Raw genomic sequence first — 23,911 nt, 5'->3', positions numbered from 1 at the left:
GGTGAAATAGAACGCTGTCTTTGTAGCAGCCAATTACGTCATAAACTATCCAGCATGCGTGTGTACTGCCATTGTGCACGCCTTATATGGAGAAAAACCGCTAACATGACAAATTTGGACCTGAACGGCTGTTTTGGGATGGGGAAAAACAAAATAAGATCCTCAGCACCCCCTGCTGTGAGTGACTTGCAGCACCCCTGCTTCAAGATGCGTACTGGTGTCATATCCTGTTGATTTTTTGGGCATTTCTGGGCTGATTCTGGTTGATTTGGTGTCACCTCCTGTTGGTTTTAAGGCAATTTTGGGTCACTTCCTTGTTAACTCATTGGCTGCCACTGACGATCCAATCTGTTTTGACTGGGAGGGGGCGAATGAAACTGCAGACACCAAAGTGAGCCAAATGCAGTAGTGCACGCACGCGATCACAAACATCACAAATCTACGGTTCTACAGTGCCAATCTCAAAATAAAAGTGTAATCCAGTACAGAAATAATGAGGCCTTTTTTTTTTTTTTGAAAAACAATTATTTTATGAGATTTTTTTTATGCTTCACTTCCTGTTATATAGTAATATAATTGATATTTTTATGATGTGTTAACATTAGGGCTGTCAAACTATTAACATTTTTAATGGAGTTAATCACAGCTTAGAAATCAATTAATTGCAAATAATTGCAATTCAAACCATCTCTAAAATATGCAATATTTTTCTATAAATTATTGTTGGAATGGAAAGGTAAGACACAAGACGCATTTATACATTCAAAATACTGTACATAAGTCCTGTATTTGTTTATTATAACAATAAATCAACAAGATGGCACTATTAACATTCTTTCTGGTAAAGGGATCCATGGATAGAAAGACTTGTAGTTCTTAAAATATAAATGTTAGTACAAGTTATAGTAATTTTATATTAAAATCCTTCTTAATAATTTTGTTTTAATAAAATTTGTAAAATTTTCAATCAAAAAATAAACTAGTAGCTCGCCATTGTTGACGTCGCTGAGCGGTGCCGTTCTTCTACAGCAGGGGTGTCCAAACTTTTTGCAAAAGGGGCCAGATTTGGTGTGGTAAAAATGTGGGGGGCCGACCTTGGCTGACGTCCTTTGCGTAGAACAATATCTTTTCGCAAGCCATTCTGTGTGGCAGATTTGCTTTATTATTTTTTAAAATTAATAATTTCAACAATGTATGTCTCCTTGTGCCCTGCGATTGGCTGGCAACCAGTTCAGGGTGTCCCCTGCCTACTGCCCATAGGTGGCTGGGATAGGCTCCAGCACCTCCGCGACCCTCGTGAGGAAAAAGCGGCATGGAAAATGAATGAATGAATGAATAATTTCAACAATCTCGCAACTAGCCTTTGTGGTGTTCTCTTTCGACTCAGGCTCTTGCGAAATACCACTGCTGTGAAATTAAACTAGCTTCAAGTTGCTTCAATTTCTCACTGCGTTTCTTCCCTGTAATCTTGTCGTACATGTCAGCATGTCTTGTTTGGTAATATCGCCTCTCATTGAACTCTTTAAAAACAGCAACTGTCTCTTTACAAATGAGGCAGACACAGTTATTGCATATTTTAGTGAAGAAATAGTCCAATTTACACCTATCCTTGAGGCGTCGGCCATCGCAGTCAACTTTTTTTTTGGTTGATTGTCGCCACTTTAGAAAATTGGAAGTAAAGGGTAATGTTGCTTAGGGTGATGCTTCCTTTCAGTGGGTAATTGAGGAGCAGCATTTAGTGTGTAAGCTACTTCATAAGCTGGTAGCAGTACTGCTGACCAATTCATTAAGTCTGTGTGCGGGCCAGACGTTATTGATTTTATGGCAGAGGCTGGGGGCCGGATGAAATTTGACCACGGGCCGCATTTGGCCCCCGGGCCGGACTTTGGACATGTCTGTTCTACAGTGTCTTTAACTACGTAAGGTAGTGATTGAAATACACCAAAAGGTATCAATGGCGAGTTTTAAATTACTTAGAAATCAAGCTCATGAGCGTGTTTAGTCCCTCAACTGACGCCGTAGTTCCCCGTTTCCATTGTACTTCACGCTCATTTGAGTGCTGGCTTCACAACGTACAAGACCTCTTAGAGTTTGTATATTGTGACTAAATATTGCCATCCAGTGTATTTGTTGAGCTAAACGAGAGCTAAACGAAATGTTTGAATAGAGTTTGACCAAGTCTGAATAGGTTTTATGTGTATTTTGCATAGCTATTTTGATTGGGAATGCCAGTTCTCTTTGCATTGTTGTTTAACTGTGTGAGAACAGGGCCACATTAATACAGGTTGAAGTGCTTTTCGTTTTGTGAGCATTATTTTTTGGAGGGATAGGAATATTATTTTTGTTGTGCTTTCACTAAATGATACTTATGTTTGTTGTGAAGGAGTTGCCTAAGCTTATGCCAATAAATGGCGCGGTTCAATGAACGCCTGTGTCCACTCGCCTTTCTCTGCCTGTTAGCTCTCAATGTGCAAAAAACGGCGTCATTGCAATCCATTTTAGGCAATGCATGAGCGGGTCACTCCGCGCATGCGTTAAATGGGTCAAATATTTTAACATGATTAATTAAAAAAATTAATTATCTCCGTTAACGAGTTAAATTTGACAGCACTAGTCACTACAGCATGTGATTTTCAGTGCACAGTTTGAATGTTCTAGTCAGACAGAATAAACCCGCGGGAGGGCCAGATTGGACCCCCCGGCAGGCAGCTGCTAACCCGTAGGCCGTACATTTGACACCCCTGCTTTAGTCCATAGGCTATCAAACAATTTGATCCTGCTTAACATGACTTTATAGTAGTTGCCAAATTACTCAAGTCTAAAGTACCTGGTCCATGCCTTGGCCAGACTCTTCCTCTTTGTCACTTCCCTCATCATTATCATCATCCTCTTCATCTCCCCACATTCTCTCATCGAGAGTATCCGTCTGTCCATCACCCAGATCGCCCATCTTTTTGTCCAACTCCTCCTGCTCAATCTCTTTATCGGATTCATCTCCATCTGTAAATCACACCAGGCGGGGATCAGTGCTGAAGGAATACAATTTCATATGTTGTGCGGCTATACCATAAATCTACACACCAGCATCATGCTCATCACCGTCAAAGGTTTGGCCATCAAAGTCCTCTGACATCTCAACAGCATTGTCTTCTGGTTTAATGTTCTTGTCATCTTGATGTTCTTTCTCCTGACCTGGCGCAAATGTATCTTCCACCTGGAATAGTACAACATATATGCATTCATTAAGTCATTGGGGGCCTTAGTCATCAAATGTCCTGTTAAAATGCTTTTCATTCATTTCTTTACCTGGTCTTCATTCTCAATTGTGTCACTGACATCCTTACTGCCTTCGCCTTGACCTATTCCACCACCTTCAGAATCATTAAACTCAGTGGAACCTTCACCTTCTCCTGCACTCATCTCCTTGGGCAGGCAGAAACCCTATGGAAAATAGTTACATGAAGAATAATGCGTTTTTATTTATTGGTTTTTTAATTGGATGGCTGTAGGGGTGTGGAAAGTAATTGATATGGATTGTGGTCGAGATAAAAAGGTGCGCGACGCGAGTATCGATTCATTCAGCATACATCGGTGAAAAAACGACGTAAAATCAAGATGCATTTGTTCGCTCTGTGTTTTATCGGTAATCTTCAACGTTGCATCGATATTTTCCACGTTGTACTGCATTCTGTCCTTTGTTTCGAGGTGTCTTGAATGCACCATCAGCTAGTGCTGCAAGTTAACATGGCAGAGGGTAGCAGCAGTGGCGCTGATGCGGATCAGATTTTTAATGCATCCGCAAATTTCAAATCCGTCATTTGGCAGTACTATGGATTTTACAAGAAAGGTGGCAGACATGACAAGACTCACATTATTTGTAAAGAATGCTGCACTTCTAAACCTTACAACGGCAGCACAACAACCATGGGAAATCACTTGAAGAGACAGCATGGTTCGTCGTCGCGAAAATGACAGAGCAGGGGGTTAACAACAAGACTGGTAAAAAGGACGAGAAGATAACGATTATGACAAGAATCTCTAGCTACCGTGCTAAAGAGATAACTGAGGCCATTGCATTTTTCATCCTCTGTATAAAAAAGTAAAAACGGAGATTACTGCGTCACTGCGCAATGCTGACAGAGTTGCACCTACAGCTGATGGCTGGACGTCATGCGCCACTAAATCATACATGACAGTGACGGCACACTGTCATGATAAGGAGTGTTATTTTTATTATTATTATTTATTTTCACATTACTATTTGGCTGACACTGACAGGCATATATTGGACATTGTATATAAAACATTCAGAGGAGAGTTCTCAGTTTACAGCAGATGAAGCAAGATAAGCAGATTTACAGCAGATGTCACTCACTGCCAAGTTGTTTGTATTCTTTTCACAATTAGTGGCCTATACTACGAAGCCCGGTTTTCTGGCTTAGCAGGGTAACGTCATCACGTGCGACCTAAGTTCGCAGCTAAGCGAGACTACGAAAGGTGGATATGTTGGAACCGAGAAGTGTTGCCATGGCAACACACGCCATACTCCAAACCTGGTCGTCTCAGAGTTAGACCGTGCTTAACCCCAGGATTCCAATTAACCACGCTCTGTTTAAACAGCACTCCTCCGTGGATGTGTCCTCCTGACAATGACAGCATACCTGGACTACGACATTGGCGCGTGGATTGTGAGGGGCTCTCTTCGGAGGGCACGGGTTTTTGGAGACCGCAAGAATTCGCTGGCGCAACCGGAAGATGTTCTCCATGAAAGATACAGATTTTCAGCTGAGAGAATTTGTTACCTGTGCCAGCTGATCGAGGCGGATGTCACTAATGTAACCCGCCGGAGACTGGCCCTCACAACCGCGCAGATTGTGTGCCTGTCAGTGCACTCTTTCGCCAGGGACAATATGTGCATTCCATCAGTGATGCTGAATATCTGCGTGAGAACACTGTATGATGTGCAATTTGGAGTGGGGTATGGTAACGCTTCAAATTGATTGTTGAAATCGCTGAATGTAAACGAATGTGGAGTTTTGCTCTCATACAAGAAATATATTTAACAAACTTTTCTATTTCGTTGTGTAAATGAATTTATAATAATTATAGAAATATGTAGACTATTTAAACATTTTTTTTCTGCCAACTCGAAGAGATTAAAATAAATGTCAAATCCACTGATAGGACAGACGCACAAATATAAAAGATATAAATGTTTATTGAATATGCATCTTACAGTCTTGTTTAACTGTTGGGGCTCGGGCCTGCAAATCAAGTTAATTGATCGGGCTCGGGCCGGGTCGGGCTGGATTTTTTAGGCCCAAACAAACAAAAAAAAAGAACATACGTATTCATACAGTCAATGGGACTAAACATACAATCATCCTGCTTCATGTGGTGATGCGCGACAAATTATTTCTTACAGTTAACGTACCAAATCTTATTTTATTGTCCTGACAGCAGGCCTTATTTCATTTCATGGACATAAGTAAACTGGCATATTGACGCATTCACAAATCACACGATCTGTAAATTCGCTGCCAACAGACCCGTCGCACACTACTCGCCGAAGCGGTGTTGGATTTCGCGGTGAGTGTGGATTTTAATTCCTCATAACTCCGCATGATTATCGCGCATTCCTCCTCCGTGAAGTAAGGTGCCCGTGCCATCGTCACAAGCAGTGTTTTACACTGGTCTCCGCCCCCTTTTATGTGAACGCGTAGCGACTCTGACTGGGTTGACACAGGTTCGACTAATCAACCTCATAATCAGCGTCGTAGCACCGATTGACCAAAAACTAGACAACCATGCTCAAAAACAGCGATAATGGGTCGCGCCAACAGCCAGACGGGTTCACGCTCGTCATGCTGCCTCAACGTGCCCCATTTCGGCCATTAAAACCCAAAATGAAGTTTTTCCAGATTCAAGTCAACAGGATGATATTATGATAATCTTTCCCAGAGGCAGAGCTGGCGGCATTGAAAGGGAGCTTGTTGCGGGGTATCGAATTTCAAACTACGGAATGCTAGAAGGGTCACAATTTATCGCGCAAAGCGGGGTTGCATGATGCCGTTAGGAAATAGTTTAAGGCAAGGCAAGGCAAATTTATTTATATAGCACAATTCAACACAAGGCAATTCAAAGTGCTTTACATCACATGAAAACCATAAAAATCACATTTAAATCAACACAACGTAAAAACCAAGACAAAAGATCGCATTTAATCACAGAATAAAAATAAATAAATAAAAATAAAACAAAAACTACTACTACTAATAATAATTGAAATCAGCAATGGAGATAAGCACAAGAGGAATAGAAGGCAGGTAGATTGAAATATATAGACAGTTATGGATATGCAGTGCTAAACAAAAGCGTTTTTAGCCCTGATTTAAAGGAGCTAACGGTTTGAGCATACTTCAGACGTTCGGGTAACTTGTTCCAGAGGTGAGGAGCATAATAACTAAATGCTGCCTCACCCTGCTTGGTTCTTGTTCTTGGAACATGCAGAAGACCCGTTCCAGACGACCTTAGGGGTCTAGATGTCTCATAGGAATCTAACAAGTCAAGCATATATTTTGGTCCAAGGCCATTAAGTGTTTTGTAGACGAGCAGTAGTATTTTATAGTCTATCCTTTGACTCACTGGAAGCCAGTGTAGCGATTTCAAAACAGGTGTAATGTGGTCCAGCTTCCTTGTATTTGTGAGGACTCTGGCTGCAGCATTCTGTACTAGCTGCAGCTTCCTGACTGATTTTTTATCTGAAAGCTGAAAGCTTCGTTAAAAATGTGTATTACGACCGGCCCACCGGGACCTGATTCTCCCGATTAGCCACTCCGGGCCTGGTACTGTGCGATTGCCTGCTGTTGTGACGTTGATGCTAACGGCGCGCACGCATGAGGTGCAGTGCATCGTAAAAATTCGACGCGTCATCTTCGTTATGGATAAAATTTCGTCACGGATATAATTTAGGTTGCACTGAGATGTTCTTGAAAATTAAAACCACGGTGAAAAAATTCCAGACTTACGACAGCTAATTTAATACTTTTAATACCTTTAATAATGGAAAACTAAATTCAATGCCTTTTTAATACTTTTAATAACCCGCGGGTACCCTGTAATCCCTCCAGCGTGTCCTGGGTTGGTCCCGGGGTCTCCTCCCAGTTGGACATGCCTGAAACACCTCCCGAGGGAGGCGTGCAGGGGGCATCCTAACTTGATGCCCAAACCACCTCAACTGGCTGCTCTCGACATGGAGGTACTCCGAGTCCCTCCCAGATGACCGAACTCCTCACCTTATCTCGAAGGAAACTCATTTCAGCCGCTTGTATCCGCGATCTTGTTCTTTCGGTCATTACCCAAAGTTCATGGCATTAGGTGAGGGTAGGAACGTAGATTGACCGGTAAATCGAGAGCTTCGCCTTCCGGCTCAGCTCCCTCTTCAGTACGACCAATTGGTTAAGCGCCCGCATCACTGCGGACGCTGGCCCATTTCGCCTGTCAATCTCACGTTCCGACCTACCCTCACTCGTGAACAAGATCCCGAGATACTCAACCTCGTCCACCTGGGGCAGGAACTCACCCCCGACCTGGAGCAAGCAATCCACCCTTTTCCGGCTGAGAACCATGGCCTCAGACTTGGAGGTGCTGATTCTCATCCCAGCCACTTCACACTCGACTGCGAACTGTTCCAGCGAGAGCTGGAGGTCGCTGTGTGATGGAGCCAGAAAGACCACATCATCCGCAAAAAGCAGAGATGAGATCCTCCCACCACCGAACTCGACCCACTCCACCACCCGGCTGCACCTAGAAATTCGGTCCATGAAAGTCACGAACAGAACCGGTGACAAAGGGTAGCTCTGGCGGAGTCCAACCCTCACCGGGAACAGGTCCGACTTATTGCCAGCCACACGGACCAGACTCCAACTCCTCTGGTAGAGGGACTGGATGGCCCCTAGCAGAGGGCCATCCACCCCATACTCCTAGAGTACCCCCACAGGGTGCCCCTGGGGACACGGTCATAAGCCTTCTCCAAACCCACAAAACACATGTGGACTGAATTGGCGAACTCCCATGCCCCCTCAAGCACCCTCGCGAGGGTAAAGAGCTGGTCCAGGACGAAAACCACATTGTTCCTCTTCAATTTGAGCTTCAACTATCGACTGGAACCTCCTTTCCAGTACCCTGGCGTAGACTTCCCCGGGGAAGGCTGAGGAGTGTGATCCCCCGGTAGTAGGAAGACACCCTCTGGTCGCCTTTCTTTGCCATTCCAAAGGCACTGCCCCCGATGACCACGCAATGTTGCACAGGCACGTCAACCAAGACAGCCGTGCAACATCCAACGCCTTGAGATACCCAGGGCGGACTTCATCAATCCCTGGAGCTCCGCCGCGGCGGAGTAATTTAGCTACCTCGGCGACTTCTACCCCAGTGATTGACCCGACCATCCCCAGGTCCCTCGGCTCTGTTTCCACCATGGAATGCGTGTTAGTGGGATTAAGGAGGTCCTCAAAGTATTCCTTCCACCGCCCGACTATGTCCTCAGTTGAAGTTAGTAGCTCCCCGCCCCCACTGTAAACAGTGTGGGCAAGATGCCGCCTTCCCCCCCTGAGGCACCGGACGGTTTGCCAGAACCTTTTTGGAGCCGATCAATAGTCTTCCTCCATAGCCTCACCGAACTCCTCCCACGTCCGAGTTTTTGGCTCGGCGACTGCCAAAGCTGCACTCTGCTTGGCCCGCCGGTACCAGTCAGCTGCCTCAGGAGACCCACAGGCCAACCATGCCCTATAGACCTCCTCCTTCAGCTTGATGGCCCCCCTCACCTCTGGTGTCCACCATCTGGTTCGAGGGTTACCACCACGACTGGTCCCAGCAACATGCGGCCACAGCTCTCTGCAGCCGCCTCGACAATGGCAGGGCGAAAAAAAGCCCGTTCAGACTCAATGTCTCCCACTGCCCCGAAACGCGGTCGAAGCTCTGCCGGAGGTGCGTTGAAAATCAATCTGACAGGTTCCTCCGCCAAGCGTTCCCAGCAGACCCTCACTATTCGTTTAGGCCTACCAGGTCTGCGTGCCTTCTTCCCCTGCCATCTGATCCAACTCACAACCAGGTGGTGGTCAGTTGACAGCTTTGCTCCTCTCTTTACCCGAGTGTCCAGAACATGAGGCCGCAGGTCTGATAATACGACTACAAAATCAATCATCGACTGGCAGCCTATGGTGTCCTGGTACCATGTGCACCGTTGAACATCCTTATGTTCGAACATGGTGTTCGTTATGGCCAAACAGTAGGTAGCACAGAAGTCCAATAACTAAACTCCACTCGGGTTTAAATCAGGCAGGCTGTTCCTCCCAACCACTCCTCTCCAGGTTACACTGTCATTGCCCATGTGGCCGTTGAAGTCCCCAAGTAGAACAATGGAGACCCTCACGGGGCGCTTTCCAGTACCCTTCCAAGGGACTCCAAAAAGGGCGGGTAATCTGCACTACCATTCGGTGCATATGCACTGATAATAGTGAGAACCCGTTCCCCTACCCTAAGGCGCAGGGAAGTGACCCTTTCGTCCACTGGGGTAAACTCCAACAAAGAGGCAGAAAGCCATGGGGCTATCAATAGACCCACCCCAGCCTTCCGCCTCCCACCCGGAGCAATTCCAGAAAAGGAGGGTGTCAAACCCCTCTCGAGGACCTGGGTTCCAGAGCCAGAGCTATGTGTTGAGATGAGGCCGACTATATCTAGCCAGAATCGCTCAACCTCTTCCACGAGCTCCTGCTCCTTCCCCGCCAGAGAGGTGACGTTCTATGTTCCAAATGCCAGTTTCCACAACCGGAGATCAGATCGCCAAGGTCACTACCTTGGTTTGCTACCCATTCCACATAGCACCCGACCCTGCGGATTCAACCTGTGGGTGGTGGGTCCACGGGACGCCAAGCCCATGTATCCGTTTCGGGCTGTGCCCGGCCGGGCCCCATGAGCGAAGGCCCGACCACCAGGCGCTCGCACACGGGCCCCAACCCCAGGCTTGGCTCCAGGGCGGAGCCCCGGTACTTCTCCGGGCCGGGTACACTTACTCCTGTTTTTATAGTCAAACCTACATTGGGATAAAGTTGGTATATTTGTGATAACGTTGTGTAGCATCCATTGTTGTTTTCCTCAACGTAGATGATAACCAAAATATATTGTAGACGAACATTTTTGTTCATGACGATAACGAGTTGAAAACTCCCAAGTGACTAAAAAGAAACTAATCACAGTTTTCGTCTGATGAGAGAACAACAAGAAGAAAATGCGCTGTTTCGGTCATACGTTCACAACCTGTGACAAGTTTCTTATTGTACGTGTTAGTCAGCCTGCATCGTAGAAGAGTTTGGTTGTGTCACTCATGTGACATGCTGCTCTCAGCCCTTCCACACACTCATCCGTGTCCTTTCGTGTTCAAAAAGAACGAATCATTCTTGACCGACTAAACCCCAATGCAATTTAAACCCTTACGTTTCAAGACTAGTATGTACTCATTTAATTTTCGGTATGTAATACACAGTGCATAAGTTGTAGACCACTATCATTGCTAATGTTATTGTTTAGTTTGTTAGCCTCTGTCTTTTCTTATTGATTCTTGACTAATCATTCACTGCCCTTGACAGCCGCTTGCATTGAATGATCATGTTTCACTGCCACTGAAGACGATAGACGTCCAATCCAATTTGACTGGGGGCTGCAAAAATAAATTGTATGTCCATCGCCGTCAATGGCAGCTAATGAGTACTAAAAATTAAAAAGAAATACCTTTTTAAAACCCAATCTTTTTCACCCAATTGCGATATTCTAAAAATGACTCAATCGGACCCGATTTCCGATCACGTGATTGCCTCGGGGACACCCCAATGTCAAATAGTTAAAGTCAATTAAAATTTGTTGTCTCTGTAAGTACCTTCTGGGCAAGCTCTGAGAAGATGTTAGCCAACACTGATAGCAGTTTGCCGGTGCATCTGTGCACGCCCACTGACACAGACAGAAAGTAACGGACCAGATCAGAGTAAATCCCAAGCATCGGCTCCACACGCACCAGCATACTGCATGCTTTGCTTACTTCCTGAAAAGACAAACAAGTCGGATTTAAAGAAAAGAAAAAGAAAAAGCAACCGACACCATTTATCTTCTTAAGTCATGGGAACACTATTCAACTTTCTAACTTCACTTCTTCATTAAGAAAATGTGAAAATTTGTCCTAACTCTCGAACCTGCAGTTTCTGTGGCTGAGAGGAATTTGTATGCGTCTTTAAGCACCCCAGGAGCCTCTCCAGTTTGGCATTCACATCTCCGACAGACAAAGCCTCCTCATCAGCTGCCAGCTCCTCTTCCAGGTGATGAGTTAAGTGTCTAGGTTTTAGTAAGTCTTCCACATTCTCCTTGCCGACCTCTTGGTCATCACTAACTAGGGCTAAATGGAAAAATTGTATCACGTGAAAGACATTCAGTGACATTCTCAGTATCTTCAGCTGTAGTTTTCAAGTAACAAGTTACCCAAGTAAATGAAAAAAAAAAAACTACAATACTAATTTGATTGACTGATTACAACTAATAAACAGAAAATCCTCTGCTGTGAATTGCAATGAGTTTATCATTATAATAGATTTCTAATCTATATGAAGTAGGAGGGGGGCAGCGAACGATGTTTCATCGCTGCCATCTCTCCCTCTTCCAACAGATTGAACATCTATGGCCGTCAATGGCAGCCGATGAGTTAATTATAGGGCATTTCAGGTCATTTCCTGTTGACTTTTAGGCCACTTCTGGTTCACTTCCTGTCAAAAAACAAAAAAAACAAAAAACAAAACAAAAAAACAAGTAAAACATCAAAAACTGTGCTAAAAGGTGAAAAAAAATTGAAAAAAACTCGAATGAATACGCTCCGAAATGCCAAACTGTGGGAAAAATGGTTAAACCGCAAAAGAAATACAAAAGCAACAACAACACAATACCCCTCACATAAAAAAAGAAAGAAAAAAAAATCATAAATGAAAAAATCATGGAACACATAGTGTTAGTTAGTTCACTTCTTGGCTTCCGTTGACGGCACTTGATGTCCAATCCATTTTGACTGGATTGTAAAAAATGAATTGGATGTCCAGTGGGATAATTGCAATGGCGTATTACAGATGTTACAAATAAAAAAAAAAGGTCAATTAATAATCATAAAAAACATCTTACTTTTAGATGCATTGCATTGAACTCTTTCCTCACTCTTCTCTCTTCTCTTGACTACATTCTGAACAGCGCACAACAAGCTGTTTATGTTTGTCTCCAGATCGACAGAAAACTCAGAACAAAATGCAGATAGGCCATCTGAAAACAAAAGGGAAGTAATCAGATTTGTTATTTTTCCTGGAATAGGGCATATGTACATTTTTTTTCTGAAACAATATTGCATTCATAGAACAGTTTAACAGATATTGTACATTATTAGTAGACCCTAAATACACGAGCACCTCCACTTACGTGTTTTTCCACAATATACGCATCGTCATGAGAGAAAATGAGTCTCATTATGTGAGCTAAGTTTCACCATGCGAGCGAAACCAGAAGAGCCTCTCTCTCTTGGCTTGTGGGGCAGGGGGGTGTCCCATTAATTCTTTTCACCAAATACTTTTTAACTTGTACTTGAGTCCAGTTTTTGGATGACTACAGGAGTAATATTATTTGGAAGTAACACTGTTCTTACTTGAGTAAAATTTTTGGCTACTGTTCACATCTCACGCATTTACGGATTAAAATGCCTACGACAGGATAAAAAAGTCTTGAATAGCATTATTATGTGAATTAGAATCATATTTTGAGACAATTCGACTATATACAACAATTTGGCAAAGTGCAGATGACGAGAAATTAGTCTTAATCTGCTGTTTAGCCCCAACCTGTCATTATAGAGCTCTAGCGTCCCTAGCTGGATGATGACGTCGGCAGGGTCAAGATTTAATCTGATTTAGAATTCAGCCCACTGAGGGGGAATTGTTCAGAACGAGGAAAATGCGACGAAGAGATCCGCAAAATGTCTTTGTTTCAATCTCTCTACTCCAATATTTTTACAGGATATTCTTTTTAACCAAGTATTTTTCCCTAATTGCTAAATAAATGATATGGTCATGACAAAAACAGTCTTGTGCTAAATGGAGTGGCGAGCAAATTTCAGCTCGTCGTTCCCCTGCTCGAGAGAGCTCGTTTGCTGGGGAATCAGCAGGAGAATGACCGTCGGACAAATCGGCCAACGTCAGAGAAGCGTGTAGCTGCCCAAGCCCAACCCGAGGATAACGGTCTATTGCCTGTCACACAAAGAAGGCAATAAGCCGAGTATAGCACTTTCCAGGCGGGCACGTGAAGAGGACCGAGGGGGGTGTGCGACAAGCCGCCGATCGTCGGCCGAGTGGCATTCTCGGTGAACAAGCAGCATTGTCAGCCAAAAAATGCAAGCTACCTCCGTATTAAAACGTGTGCCATGATCCCAGTATTGGGCATAATACAAAACACAATGTTTACTCACTTTCTTGTAGGTCCGAATTGAATTGAAACCCAAAAAGGCTCACAGACCTCTCCCTGGTGCAGTAACAAAACCCTGCAGCACATTTGGCTGGCGTGATGCGAGAAATAAACGAATCAATCTGCTGTATTGTGAGATGCTGACTCTGGTGACGTCACATTCACATTTGTCCTCAACCTGAGACTGGAGCTGGAAGTCATTCATTTTCATGGCACAGGATTCAAAAATTGAACAAATGAAACTATCGCTTCCACACACATCCAAGCGGTCCATTTCATTCAGAAGCATAAAATACCGCTTGAAATATGAAATAAACATGCTTTTTGCTGTCATAGGCACTTTAAATTAGTTCATCTAAGCACTTTTTAGTCTCAACTTTGTTGTTAGCTTTTCATCCAGTTGAAGTGGCTACCACTGTGTCCAAAAATATACTTTGCTTTTGACTGAAATAGTCATTATGCATGGATGTGACTATCATGTGACCTGTACATACAGCAGACTGTTGGGGTGCGGTGGGGGGACTTGTGTTTGAACGGTGTAAACTACCATTTGGTGTATTCACCTGGAGGAGGATGTCCAACTAAGAGATTCTGGGTTTTCCAAGAGGAGAACTCATTCACATTTCTCATCGCCTCTTCTCTAAAATACCAAAGGCTCTGGATGACGGCTGGATTAAGACATTTGTTGCTTGGAGATGCGCTTGGCATGAAAAGCTGCTCAACATCACATAGCTGAGATGTCACAGTTTTCAGCTGTTCAAAAGCTGAAGAACATGTAACAAAGTGTTTCCTGTGGAAAAAGTGAATAATCGGCCATTAGGTGTGAATTTTTATTTTATTATCATGCCACAATTGTATTTTACCATGTGACAAGTAGGCTCTCAGAGCGCTGCAGTGCTATTTGGTTAAGCTCCATCTTAAAACTCTCCACCTGCTTCAGCATAGCAGTCACACGCTGGTTAAGCTGCCTCCAAGTGGCATCTCCTCTTCGCATTTGGCAAACTGCAGGCTGACGGTGAAGTGCCACTGGAGACGTGCATTTAAGAGAATACTGCCAGGAGTTGTTTTTCTCCTCCGACTGTGGCACTTGTGGGCAACACTGCAGCAGCCAGGACAACTGCTGCAGGAGGATGGAACACTGAGTAATGAGAGCCTGCCCTTTGTTAACCCAATTATACAGAGCTTCCTGAGGTAGGAGTGTGCAGTCTGCGTCTTCTCTTTGACTTTGGAGTTTTTCTTTGATATCTTGGATTGTGCTTGTTAGCCTCCTGATGAGAAAACACGAAAACAGCAAAGTGTTATTTGATAGTTCTGCCCTTCGGCACAATATCTTCGCAACAACTAGGAGTGGGAAACTCTTGTTACCTCGTGATACAATATGATATGCGATACAAAGGTCACGATAACGATGATCTAACGATATGGCGATACAACGATTATCGATACATTGGTCAGGAAATCATTCTAGGATATACTACAAACAACTAATAAACAGAAAAACAAGCTTCTGCTGTGAATTAGAATGAGTTTATCGCTTGTAGACGTCCAATCCATTTGAATTGGGAGGATGGCAGCGAATGAACGTTCGGTCATTCGCTGCCATCCCTCCCACTTCAAACGTCTACGAACGTCTATGGCTGTCAATGGCAGCTAATGCCAGGCAATTAGGTCATTTTGGGCCATTTAAGGTCATTTGCCTGTTGATTTTCAGTTACTTGCTGTTGATTTTGGGGTATTTTATGGGTCATTTCCTGTTTATTATGAGTTGCAGAACAGGAAGTGACCTGGGAATCACCCAAATGAATAGGCAGTGACTCAAACTCAACAGGAAATTACCAGTAAATGAACAGCAAGTGACCTGTAAATGCCCCGAAATCAGACAGAATGACAGCGAATGTTCTGGTTTGAATTAGTGCTGCAACGATTAATCGATTAACTTGAGTATTCGATGAGAAAAAAAGATTCAAATTAAATTTTGCTGCTTCGAGTATTCGTTTAATTAAAGTTGCGTTGCAATATTTTTGAAAGTGTTTGCATTTATTTTTATTGATTTAGGTGGCTACACCGCCCTCATTTCACATGGCTGAATCCATCTGCTCCCTGTTAAGACCAACATTATTGTTTGTTTGAGCTAATGATTTTTTGAATGCATTCCTAATTTAGTTTAAAGGTATATTTAGCAATTTTTTGTGGGAATATGTGTCTTGAGCCATTTGTTAAGAGCATTGTAAAAAAGTGTTTCGTGTTCAAGCATTTCATAGCATTTAAGCTAGCGGACTTTTGTTATGTAAGTTAGCCAATTGTTCTTTTGATGTACATAGATTCTCTTTATATATATATATATATATATGTACTGTATATACACACACATACACCGTGTGAGGCTCAGCTCAAGTATTTTAATTTTCTATGTTCCTTATCCGATTACTCGATTATTCGTACTGAATTGTTCAACGATTAATCGACTACTAAAATAATCAATAGCTGCAGCCCTATTTCGAATGAACGATGTTCCCAGTCTAAATGGATTGGGCGTCGAGCACTGTCAATGGCAGACTTAGCGTTACCTGAGACACTATTATGGTGGAAGATTTTGGAAGTAACTTTTTTGTTTGTTTTTTTTAAAACATTGACACATTTTTAAAAACGATATCTCGATTCTTGGCAGGAGCATACCGATAACCTTTTGGGATACAATGTATCAGATATATCACCATTTCGATATTTTGTCACACCCCTAGCGACAACAGATTCATATATTCCTGTACATGCTACATCAATTTGGCTATCAATATCCCGATCCTTGTTGTCCCGGGCCTCAGGACCATAGGGGCTCCTGACCCTAAAAGTGCCTGTGACACGAAAATGCATGTTTATTTCATAATACACGCGGTATTTTATGCCCCTGAATGATATGGGCCGCTTGGATGTGTGTGGAAGCGTTCGCTATTTTTATTCAGTTTTTTTAATCCCGCGCCATGAAAATGAGTGACTTCCGGCTTCGGTCTTGCATTGAGGAGGAGGGCGCTGTGACGTGTACGGTAGAAGACGTCCTCTTCACGCTGCAGTGTACTGTTGTGTATGAGGACGAAGGATTCAGCTGATTTTGCGGATTAATACGTTTATTTTTCGCATCACGCCAGCCAAACGGCTGCAGAAAAATCATTCTGTATGAGGGAGAGGCGTATGCGCCTTTTGGGAGTTTAAAAAGGTTCCCATTCACCGTGGATATTTACTGTGGGACCATTGGACTTACGAGGAAGTGAGTAAACATCTTGTTTTGTATTATGTACAAAGTAAACACTACAAACTTCCTTTAAATGAAGGACCACTTACGTTTGATCACTGATAGGCATGTAAAAAGCTCTCCTAATGCTCATTAGCAGCAGCACGTTAGCTGCACAACAACTCCAGCCACCCTCCTCCGGGGAACGAACTGTAAATTGCTCTCCGCCGGGCGGTTTGCCGATCCGCGAAGACAATCGACAACCGGGTCGTCATGTCAAATAATCCAGGATAGTTATGTGTGATTTTCCGCTTCGAAGATTTTGAAACATCACTCGGTTTGGGTTGGCATGTCGGCTAGCTGTCACGCCTTCAGGTTTGTTTACATTCTCCGAAGCCGGGGAAGGGAAATGACATATGTCCGATTTAGGTGTCATAAAATATCGTTCGGGAGGTGCGACAGTAAAGGTGAATTCGACAGTTTTGACCATTATGGAGTAATTTTGCCATGTCGTCCTGAATAAATGCATTTTTATTATTTCATATTCTATTCAGCACAAGACTGTTATTTGTCATGACCATGCCATTTATTTAGCAATTGGGGAAAATACTTGGACAAAAAGAATATCCTGTAAAAATAGTGACGTAAAGAGACAGAAACAATGACATTTTGCCGCTCTCTTCGTCGCATTTTCCTCATTGTGAATAGTTCCCCCTTGACGGGCTGACTGGTCCTTCTCAAGCCATTTATATAGCTATTGGGGAAAATACTTGGATTAAAAGAATATCCTGTAAAAATATTGAAGTAAAGAGACAGAAACAATGACATTTTGCCGCTCTCTTCGTCGCGTTTTCCTCGTTGTGAATAGTCCCCCCCCCCCGACGGGCTGACTGGTCCTTCTCAAGCCATTTATATAGCTATTGGGGAAAAATAAAAAAACAATATCCTGTAAAAATATTGGAATAGAGAGACTGAACAATGACATTTTGCGGCTCTCTTCGTCGCGTTTTGCTCGTTCTGAATAATTCCCCCTCAATGGGCTGAATAGTAAAACCGATGAGCCCAGTCTACCGCTGACGTCATCCACCTGTTGGGGACGCTAAAGCCCTATAATGGTAGGCGTGGCTAAACGGCAGATTAAAAGACTAATTTCTCGTCATCTGTGCTTTGCTAAATTGTTGTATATAGTCGAATCGTCTCAAAATATGATTCTAATTCACATAATAATGCCATTTAAGACTTTTTTTCTCGTGTCATATGCTCTTTAATTTATTTTACTTCACATTCACATACAGTATTTCTTTTTTTATTTAAATCATTGTCTAATTAAATATGTTCTACTCGATATATACTTAAAAACTAACATATTACATATTTCAAGTATATATGTTCTCCTTTTTTTGCACAACCCCCCCCCCCCCCCCCCCGTCCCCCCCCCCCCCCCGTCTTAGCAGAGAATGGTTTGACCCCCCTCTGGCGCACTCGAGGCTACACTAAGTACGTGCCCTGTAGCGGGAAATTAAAATCTGTCATTGTTAGAAACTCTAAACATGGCGAGACGTCATAAATCGGGAGCGCAGAAAAGAAAAAAAGAAAAAGTTGAAGATCATATAGGTGAACGTGAAAAAATAATGGTTTTTAAAACGGGGACAAGAAGACAGAGAATTAGGGCTGGAGTTGGCTGTGGACGGTGATGTCCGTAAGTGAACAACAGCCGCTAACACTGAATGGTTTGAGCTGCGTATTGAGCTGCGTATTGAGCTGCGATATGACAAGACATGCTGCTCGCGTTGAGCCGAGGAGAGAGAAGGTGATGGGAGATCAGGGATATATGTTGGTTTGTGGGGAGCAGGTGCACGAGGCTGAACAGACTCTGGTACGGCGGCTGGGTTTATCTTTACAAACACCGGTGTATTACAGCTAACGCTAATACGAATCCATCACCAAAACAGCACAAACGAGCAGTGAAACAGCAGAGGAGCCTGTCAGGGAGAGACAGGGAGCTGTCAGGCAGCCCAAAGTCTGCTTAATTGCTTAGCAGGCAGGCATAGCACTCTCAGTTGTATTGTATTGTAGCCTACATGGGAGAATAGATGGAAATTGTTTGTTTATATTGTGTCACATCACATTACGATCTGTTAAATTTAACAGTCCATCTCAAATAAAATAATTTGAAAATTTACACTGTCATTACTTGCAAAGTGTTAAAAGTACTGCGTATGTTGTCGTGACAAGCCGGTGGCAGGGGTGGGCTGGGGGTGCCCCTATAATGGTCTCTTGTCCCCGGGCCCCTGCAAGTCTGTTGACAGCCCTGCTCACACAACATAATTAACTTTGTAAACTATTACCCCGACCCCTCTCGCTGTCAAGGAAGATCACAGGAAGTTGTGTCCTTGAAAAAAAATATCTTAGAGGGACAAAGCGCATCCCTCGAAAGCTCAGTAAGGGACATGTACTTTTGTTACTGAATGCCGGACGATTCTGTTTTTCAAGGGACAGTTGTCAACCCTAGTTATAAGCAGCATATCAAAGTTTGTTCTGGAATTTTTTACATCGTAAAAATGTCAAAACTGTTACTCTGTGTGAATGGGACAAGGTTTGACAAAGACGATGTACAGCTTTAATTGTTAGTGTTGTCAATTTCATATGGCGCTACTTTTTGGGGGCCAACCAGAAAAGAAAGCAGATTGTTTGGGTTCTGATTGGGGAGATTTCATTCTCGCATTGACATCTTTCTCACGGTCAATGCCCATGTGAGAATTGCTCCCACAGTAGAATACGGTAGTCCTCAGCAGGAGTGTTCGCTACTCTACCCTCCAATGTCTCCAAAAAGGATGAATAAGCTAAATTATTTTGGTACTATGCAAATACAGGGAATGAAATTCACCTCAATATTTTCTTCATCAATGTCATGCAGGGACTATGCAGGAAACTGACCTGAAACGGACAAACTGCTCAGTCAGCTTCGCAAGTCGTCGCCTCTGTTTGAGGAGCAGGTAGAAGAGATGAGATGAAAAACCTCTGCATCGCTCAATAGTTCCCAGACTCAGGTCCTACAACAGAGAGACAGCAAACCTACTCACACAAGCAAATCAACCAATTTACTGGTTGCTACAGTGTGTGGAACATTTGCTTGCACTCACAGGTGAATAGAGAAGACAAACATTTTATTCAAATAAGAGTTGCGTTACTTTAAAGCAGGGGTCCCCAACGACCGGGCCGCAGACCGATACCAGTCCGTGGCACATTTTGTACCGGGCTGCGCAGAAATAATAAATAATTTATTAACGGCTGCCTTCTGCCCAATTGACTTTGGCCTGTGCCGCTTAACACACCAATATCCCTGTCTATTCTAGATATACAACTACAGGATAGGAGGTCGTCATAGAAATGCATTGATTGGACTGTTAGCAGTACATCTTGTTTTGTATATCCATGAGCGCTTGGCCTCGATAAGAACGTATGACGTAGGTCACAGGTGTCAAACCGATTCCAGAAAGGGCCAAGTGGGTGCTGGATTTTGTTCCAACCGATACCATGCAGAGAGTTTAACCAATTAACTTCCTACTGAAACAAGCAGCACCTGACAAAGTTAACTGATTACACATGTAAAAGATCTGATTGGTGAAATGGTGTCCTCTTCATTGGTTGGAAAGCAAACCTGCACCCACTTGGCCCTTTCTGGAATCGGTTTGACACCTGTGACGTAGGTGGTCACATTTGTTCCCGGAAATAATTAGCCCAACTAGAATGACTGAAAAATAGACGTCTTTGGACAATTTTTTTACGGGGAAAGGGGCACTTGACGAGCCAGAAGATGAGCCTACAACCTCGAAGATAACAAAATCTATGCTACTTCCCAATCACTAAAATCCTACGAACTGCGAAAGAGTGGATTCGTGACCCGTATGCGAATAAACCGAGTGATTCGAGCATGTCTGTGCAACAGGAATATCAGCTTGTAGAGATCGCAAATGACAACAACCTTAAACGTATATTTGAGACAACAACTCTACCGGTTCTGGATTATAGTCATTTTGGAATATCCTGACATCGTTAGGAGAGCACTGAAAACTCTCCTACAATTTCCAACTTTGTGAAGCGGGCTTCTCTCTCTCTCCCATCTCGTCTCAACGAATCAAAGCTCAGGCCTCCCGCTGATTCAGCAGGTGAGTTGTATTTTCCCTGCACTTAACACGACAACACGGCTAAAAACAAATGTTATTTTATATTTGCTGTATTTTTCTGCGCACATTGCCGGTGTTCTGACAAATTTGGCATGCACATAACGTTAAAAATGACCGCGAATGCAGCGATTCCAAAGTACACACTACAAACTTTCTTTAAAGAAAGGAATATTGACTTACGTTTGCCATGTTAGCTGCAAACAAAAACTGTGCGCAGCTCTCTCACTTAACGACTTCGCCGTGTCTTTAAGCATTAATTTACACCATTTTTGTGTTGCATATGTATGTTTTTGATGTAAATACTTTTTTAGCACCGGTGGATAACATTTGAGAGTGCAACTGAATATAAAAGAGGGATTTTTTTCACCGCCACAAAAGCTTTGCGAGCAAAATTTTATAAGGGTGAAAAATTTGACAGAACACCGGTCCGTGAAAAAAAGGACCCAAATCACACCGGTCCGTGGTGAGAAAAAAGGTTGGGGACCCCTGACTTAGATTAAAGGAAGTCACCCCAAAATTGACTTCAGGATAAAAGAATACTCAGGTAAAGAGTAACTTCTTACCAAGTTAATTTTCTTATTTAAACAAAGGTATATTTTTCTCACAATATAATAAGTGAAAAAGCAAATAAGGGGCTATTTTCCACAAAAATCATGGTATTAATAATGCAAGGTTAAGTCAGTGTTTAAATGTGGGGGGAATAAAGTTAAAAAAAAAAAAAAAGCACTCCACCTTTGAACAGAAAATGTTTCTTACTTTTGAAGGATGCTGGAATGCTGTCTGCAAGGCATTTATCCTCGCCCATGAACGGTAGAAGTAATGCTGACATCCATCCCATGAGTTGATCAAACCTGACATCCACCTACAACATTAACAATGAAGTGCGGACTTTTACAAAGCAGAAGGGTCAGGGGGTTGACCACAACACCTGTATACCTTTGGATAAAGGGTTCCTAACTGGCCAACCGCAGATCCCCCAATACCGATTTTTCCATAGACCTCCAAACATTTTTGTTAATAAAGAGAGATATTTTCTTACCCAAAGAGATTTTTGAATAGGCCCCATATGAGCGGCTATGTGTGCTTATACACATAAGTAATTATACATAAGTATCAATAATCAGTAGCAATAATCAATTATATGAAAACAAAATTCTATACCCATAGCCCAATACATTAGGGCTGCAGCTATCGAATATTTTAGTAATCGAGTAATCGACTGAAAATGCTATCGATTAATCGAGTAATCGGATAAAACAAATATATTTTTAGGTGAAGAGCAATTATAAATATACATGAGAAAACAAGACATTTAATCTAATCTTGAACCATTTTCAGTCAATCAATGTCTTTATTTTCAATGTATATTGTTGAAAACAGCCAACAATTGCATCTCAGATGTAGCTGGAATTAAAAAAAAAAAAAAAAGACTAATTCACTGCTTTCACTCAAAAAACTTTTAGATCTTATTTTAAAAATATATATATTACCTAAAAATGCCGTTATGCTTGATAACACACATCACTTAAAAGTTAGGATTTTTTCCCACGTGTTTCAATTGAATTTCTCTTTGTGTCAAGCCATTTTTAAGTTCTAGTTAAGTTTTAAGTTAGTCTAAACAGTAAGTCCTGATAGGATTTGGAGTTTTTGCAGTGTTCAAAATAAATGTATGATACAGGCTGTACTGGAGCACATTAGGGACCAGTGCTACTTGGTGTTTTATCCAGCAATGACTACTGAGCTAAAATTGATAGTTACCATGATAAAGTTTTTATTTTACACCCTCATCACTCCACAATGCTATGTTATGTTAAAGCCTTTATGTAAGACACGTTAGCCACGCATCAACAGTGGTCATAATTAATTGAAACCTAGCCCTCCGCAGGGCTAACTTTTCGTGAGCTAGTAGCGACAGTAACGTTAATTTTATTTATTAGCGCTTAGTGCTCTTTACTAGCGCTTAGCGCTGTACTGCTTTAAGATGGCGGCTGTTTAATAACGCTGCCCAGACGCGGCCGAGTCTGTCATTGCGCATCTAGTTCAACATAGATGTGATCTTTATGAGATGCATCAGACGCTAGCTGTTACCAACGTAGCATCGTGCGGGCTAGTATTTGGCAACGTCGGCGTCGTTTGTGGCGGCTGTCAGCTGCAGTAAGTTTTTTTGTTTTTGTTTTCCTTCTTCCTCTCCGCACGTGACAGCGCGTTGTCCCGCATTAAAAGTAGTCCGAGCAAAACGTGATGCTTAGAGCTGTCAAAATAAACGATTACTCGAGGTGAATAAAATTACTCGGATCAGTTTTTAAACTCGAGTTACTCGAGTTGCTCGAGTACTCGTTTCAGCTCTACAATACATTCTTATTTATCTCATGTACAATTGCCCACTATTGAATTATTTACTTGGCCTGGACCTGTGGCTTGATATCACAGAATATAAACAGATAAATAATATAAATGAATAAATAATGAATATACAGTGATCCTTCGCTACTTCGCGCTCTCAGTCCATCGCAGATATTATTGCAATTTAAAAATAAGATAAATAAATAAATAAATAAATGCCGTAGTTTATAGAGCTGTCCTGATCCCGATCATCTACTCTCTCATTCTTGCTGCTAATGCTTTTCTTAGTCAGGCAGTGCACTGGCGTTGCTTATTAAAGTTAACGTTGATTGCCAGACGGTAAGGTTTGATTTTGCCAGAGACGCTTGTAAGCTGAAACTTCAAAGCACCGCATACGTCAATCATCGTTTAACTTGTTAAACAGTTGCTGTGGCAACTCATTGTGTGTAAGTGGACAGCTTGAACGGATTTGAGTACCTCACTCATTGAAGTATTTAACAAAGAAAAGCATTTTTCTACTTTATTCTTTTTTAAAAATAATTTGGTGGGACAGTAACATGTTTCATACTTATCATAAGTATTACATTTGAAGTGCTTAAAAACCATTTATCAAAATATCTAC

The 23,911-nt window shown here is 42.6% G+C and overlaps 1 protein-coding gene across 2 annotated transcripts in view; it reads right to left on the bottom strand.

Moving 5' to 3' along the window:
* The window catches only part of mdn1 (midasin AAA ATPase 1), a 218,421-nt gene that overhangs the window by 34,144 nt on the left and 160,366 nt on the right, over positions 1 to 23,911 (bottom strand). For both annotated transcript variants that reach the window (XM_057822299.1, XM_057822300.1), the window contains exons 77-86: positions 21,703 to 21,808; positions 19,697 to 19,812; positions 14,397 to 14,801; positions 14,097 to 14,323; positions 12,211 to 12,345; positions 11,241 to 11,440; positions 10,931 to 11,092; positions 3,307 to 3,441; positions 3,082 to 3,214; positions 2,828 to 3,000 (exon numbers count right to left, since the gene is read on the bottom strand). In XM_057822299.1, the coding sequence (XP_057678282.1) occupies positions 2,828 to 3,000; positions 3,082 to 3,214; positions 3,307 to 3,441; positions 10,931 to 11,092; positions 11,241 to 11,440; positions 12,211 to 12,345; positions 14,097 to 14,323; positions 14,397 to 14,801; positions 19,697 to 19,812; positions 21,703 to 21,808 (1,792 nt within the window). The remainder of the gene's footprint in view (positions 1 to 2,827; positions 3,001 to 3,081; positions 3,215 to 3,306; positions 3,442 to 10,930; positions 11,093 to 11,240; positions 11,441 to 12,210; positions 12,346 to 14,096; positions 14,324 to 14,396; positions 14,802 to 19,696; positions 19,813 to 21,702; positions 21,809 to 23,911) is intronic.

The sequence above is a fragment of the Corythoichthys intestinalis genome, chromosome 19, assembly GCF_030265065.1.
Source record: "Corythoichthys intestinalis isolate RoL2023-P3 chromosome 19, ASM3026506v1, whole genome shotgun sequence".
NCBI lineage: Eukaryota > Metazoa > Chordata > Actinopteri > Syngnathiformes > Syngnathidae > Corythoichthys > Corythoichthys intestinalis.
Note: the sequence above shows the minus strand (reverse complement) of the source record. Positions and strands in the feature narration are given on the sequence as shown.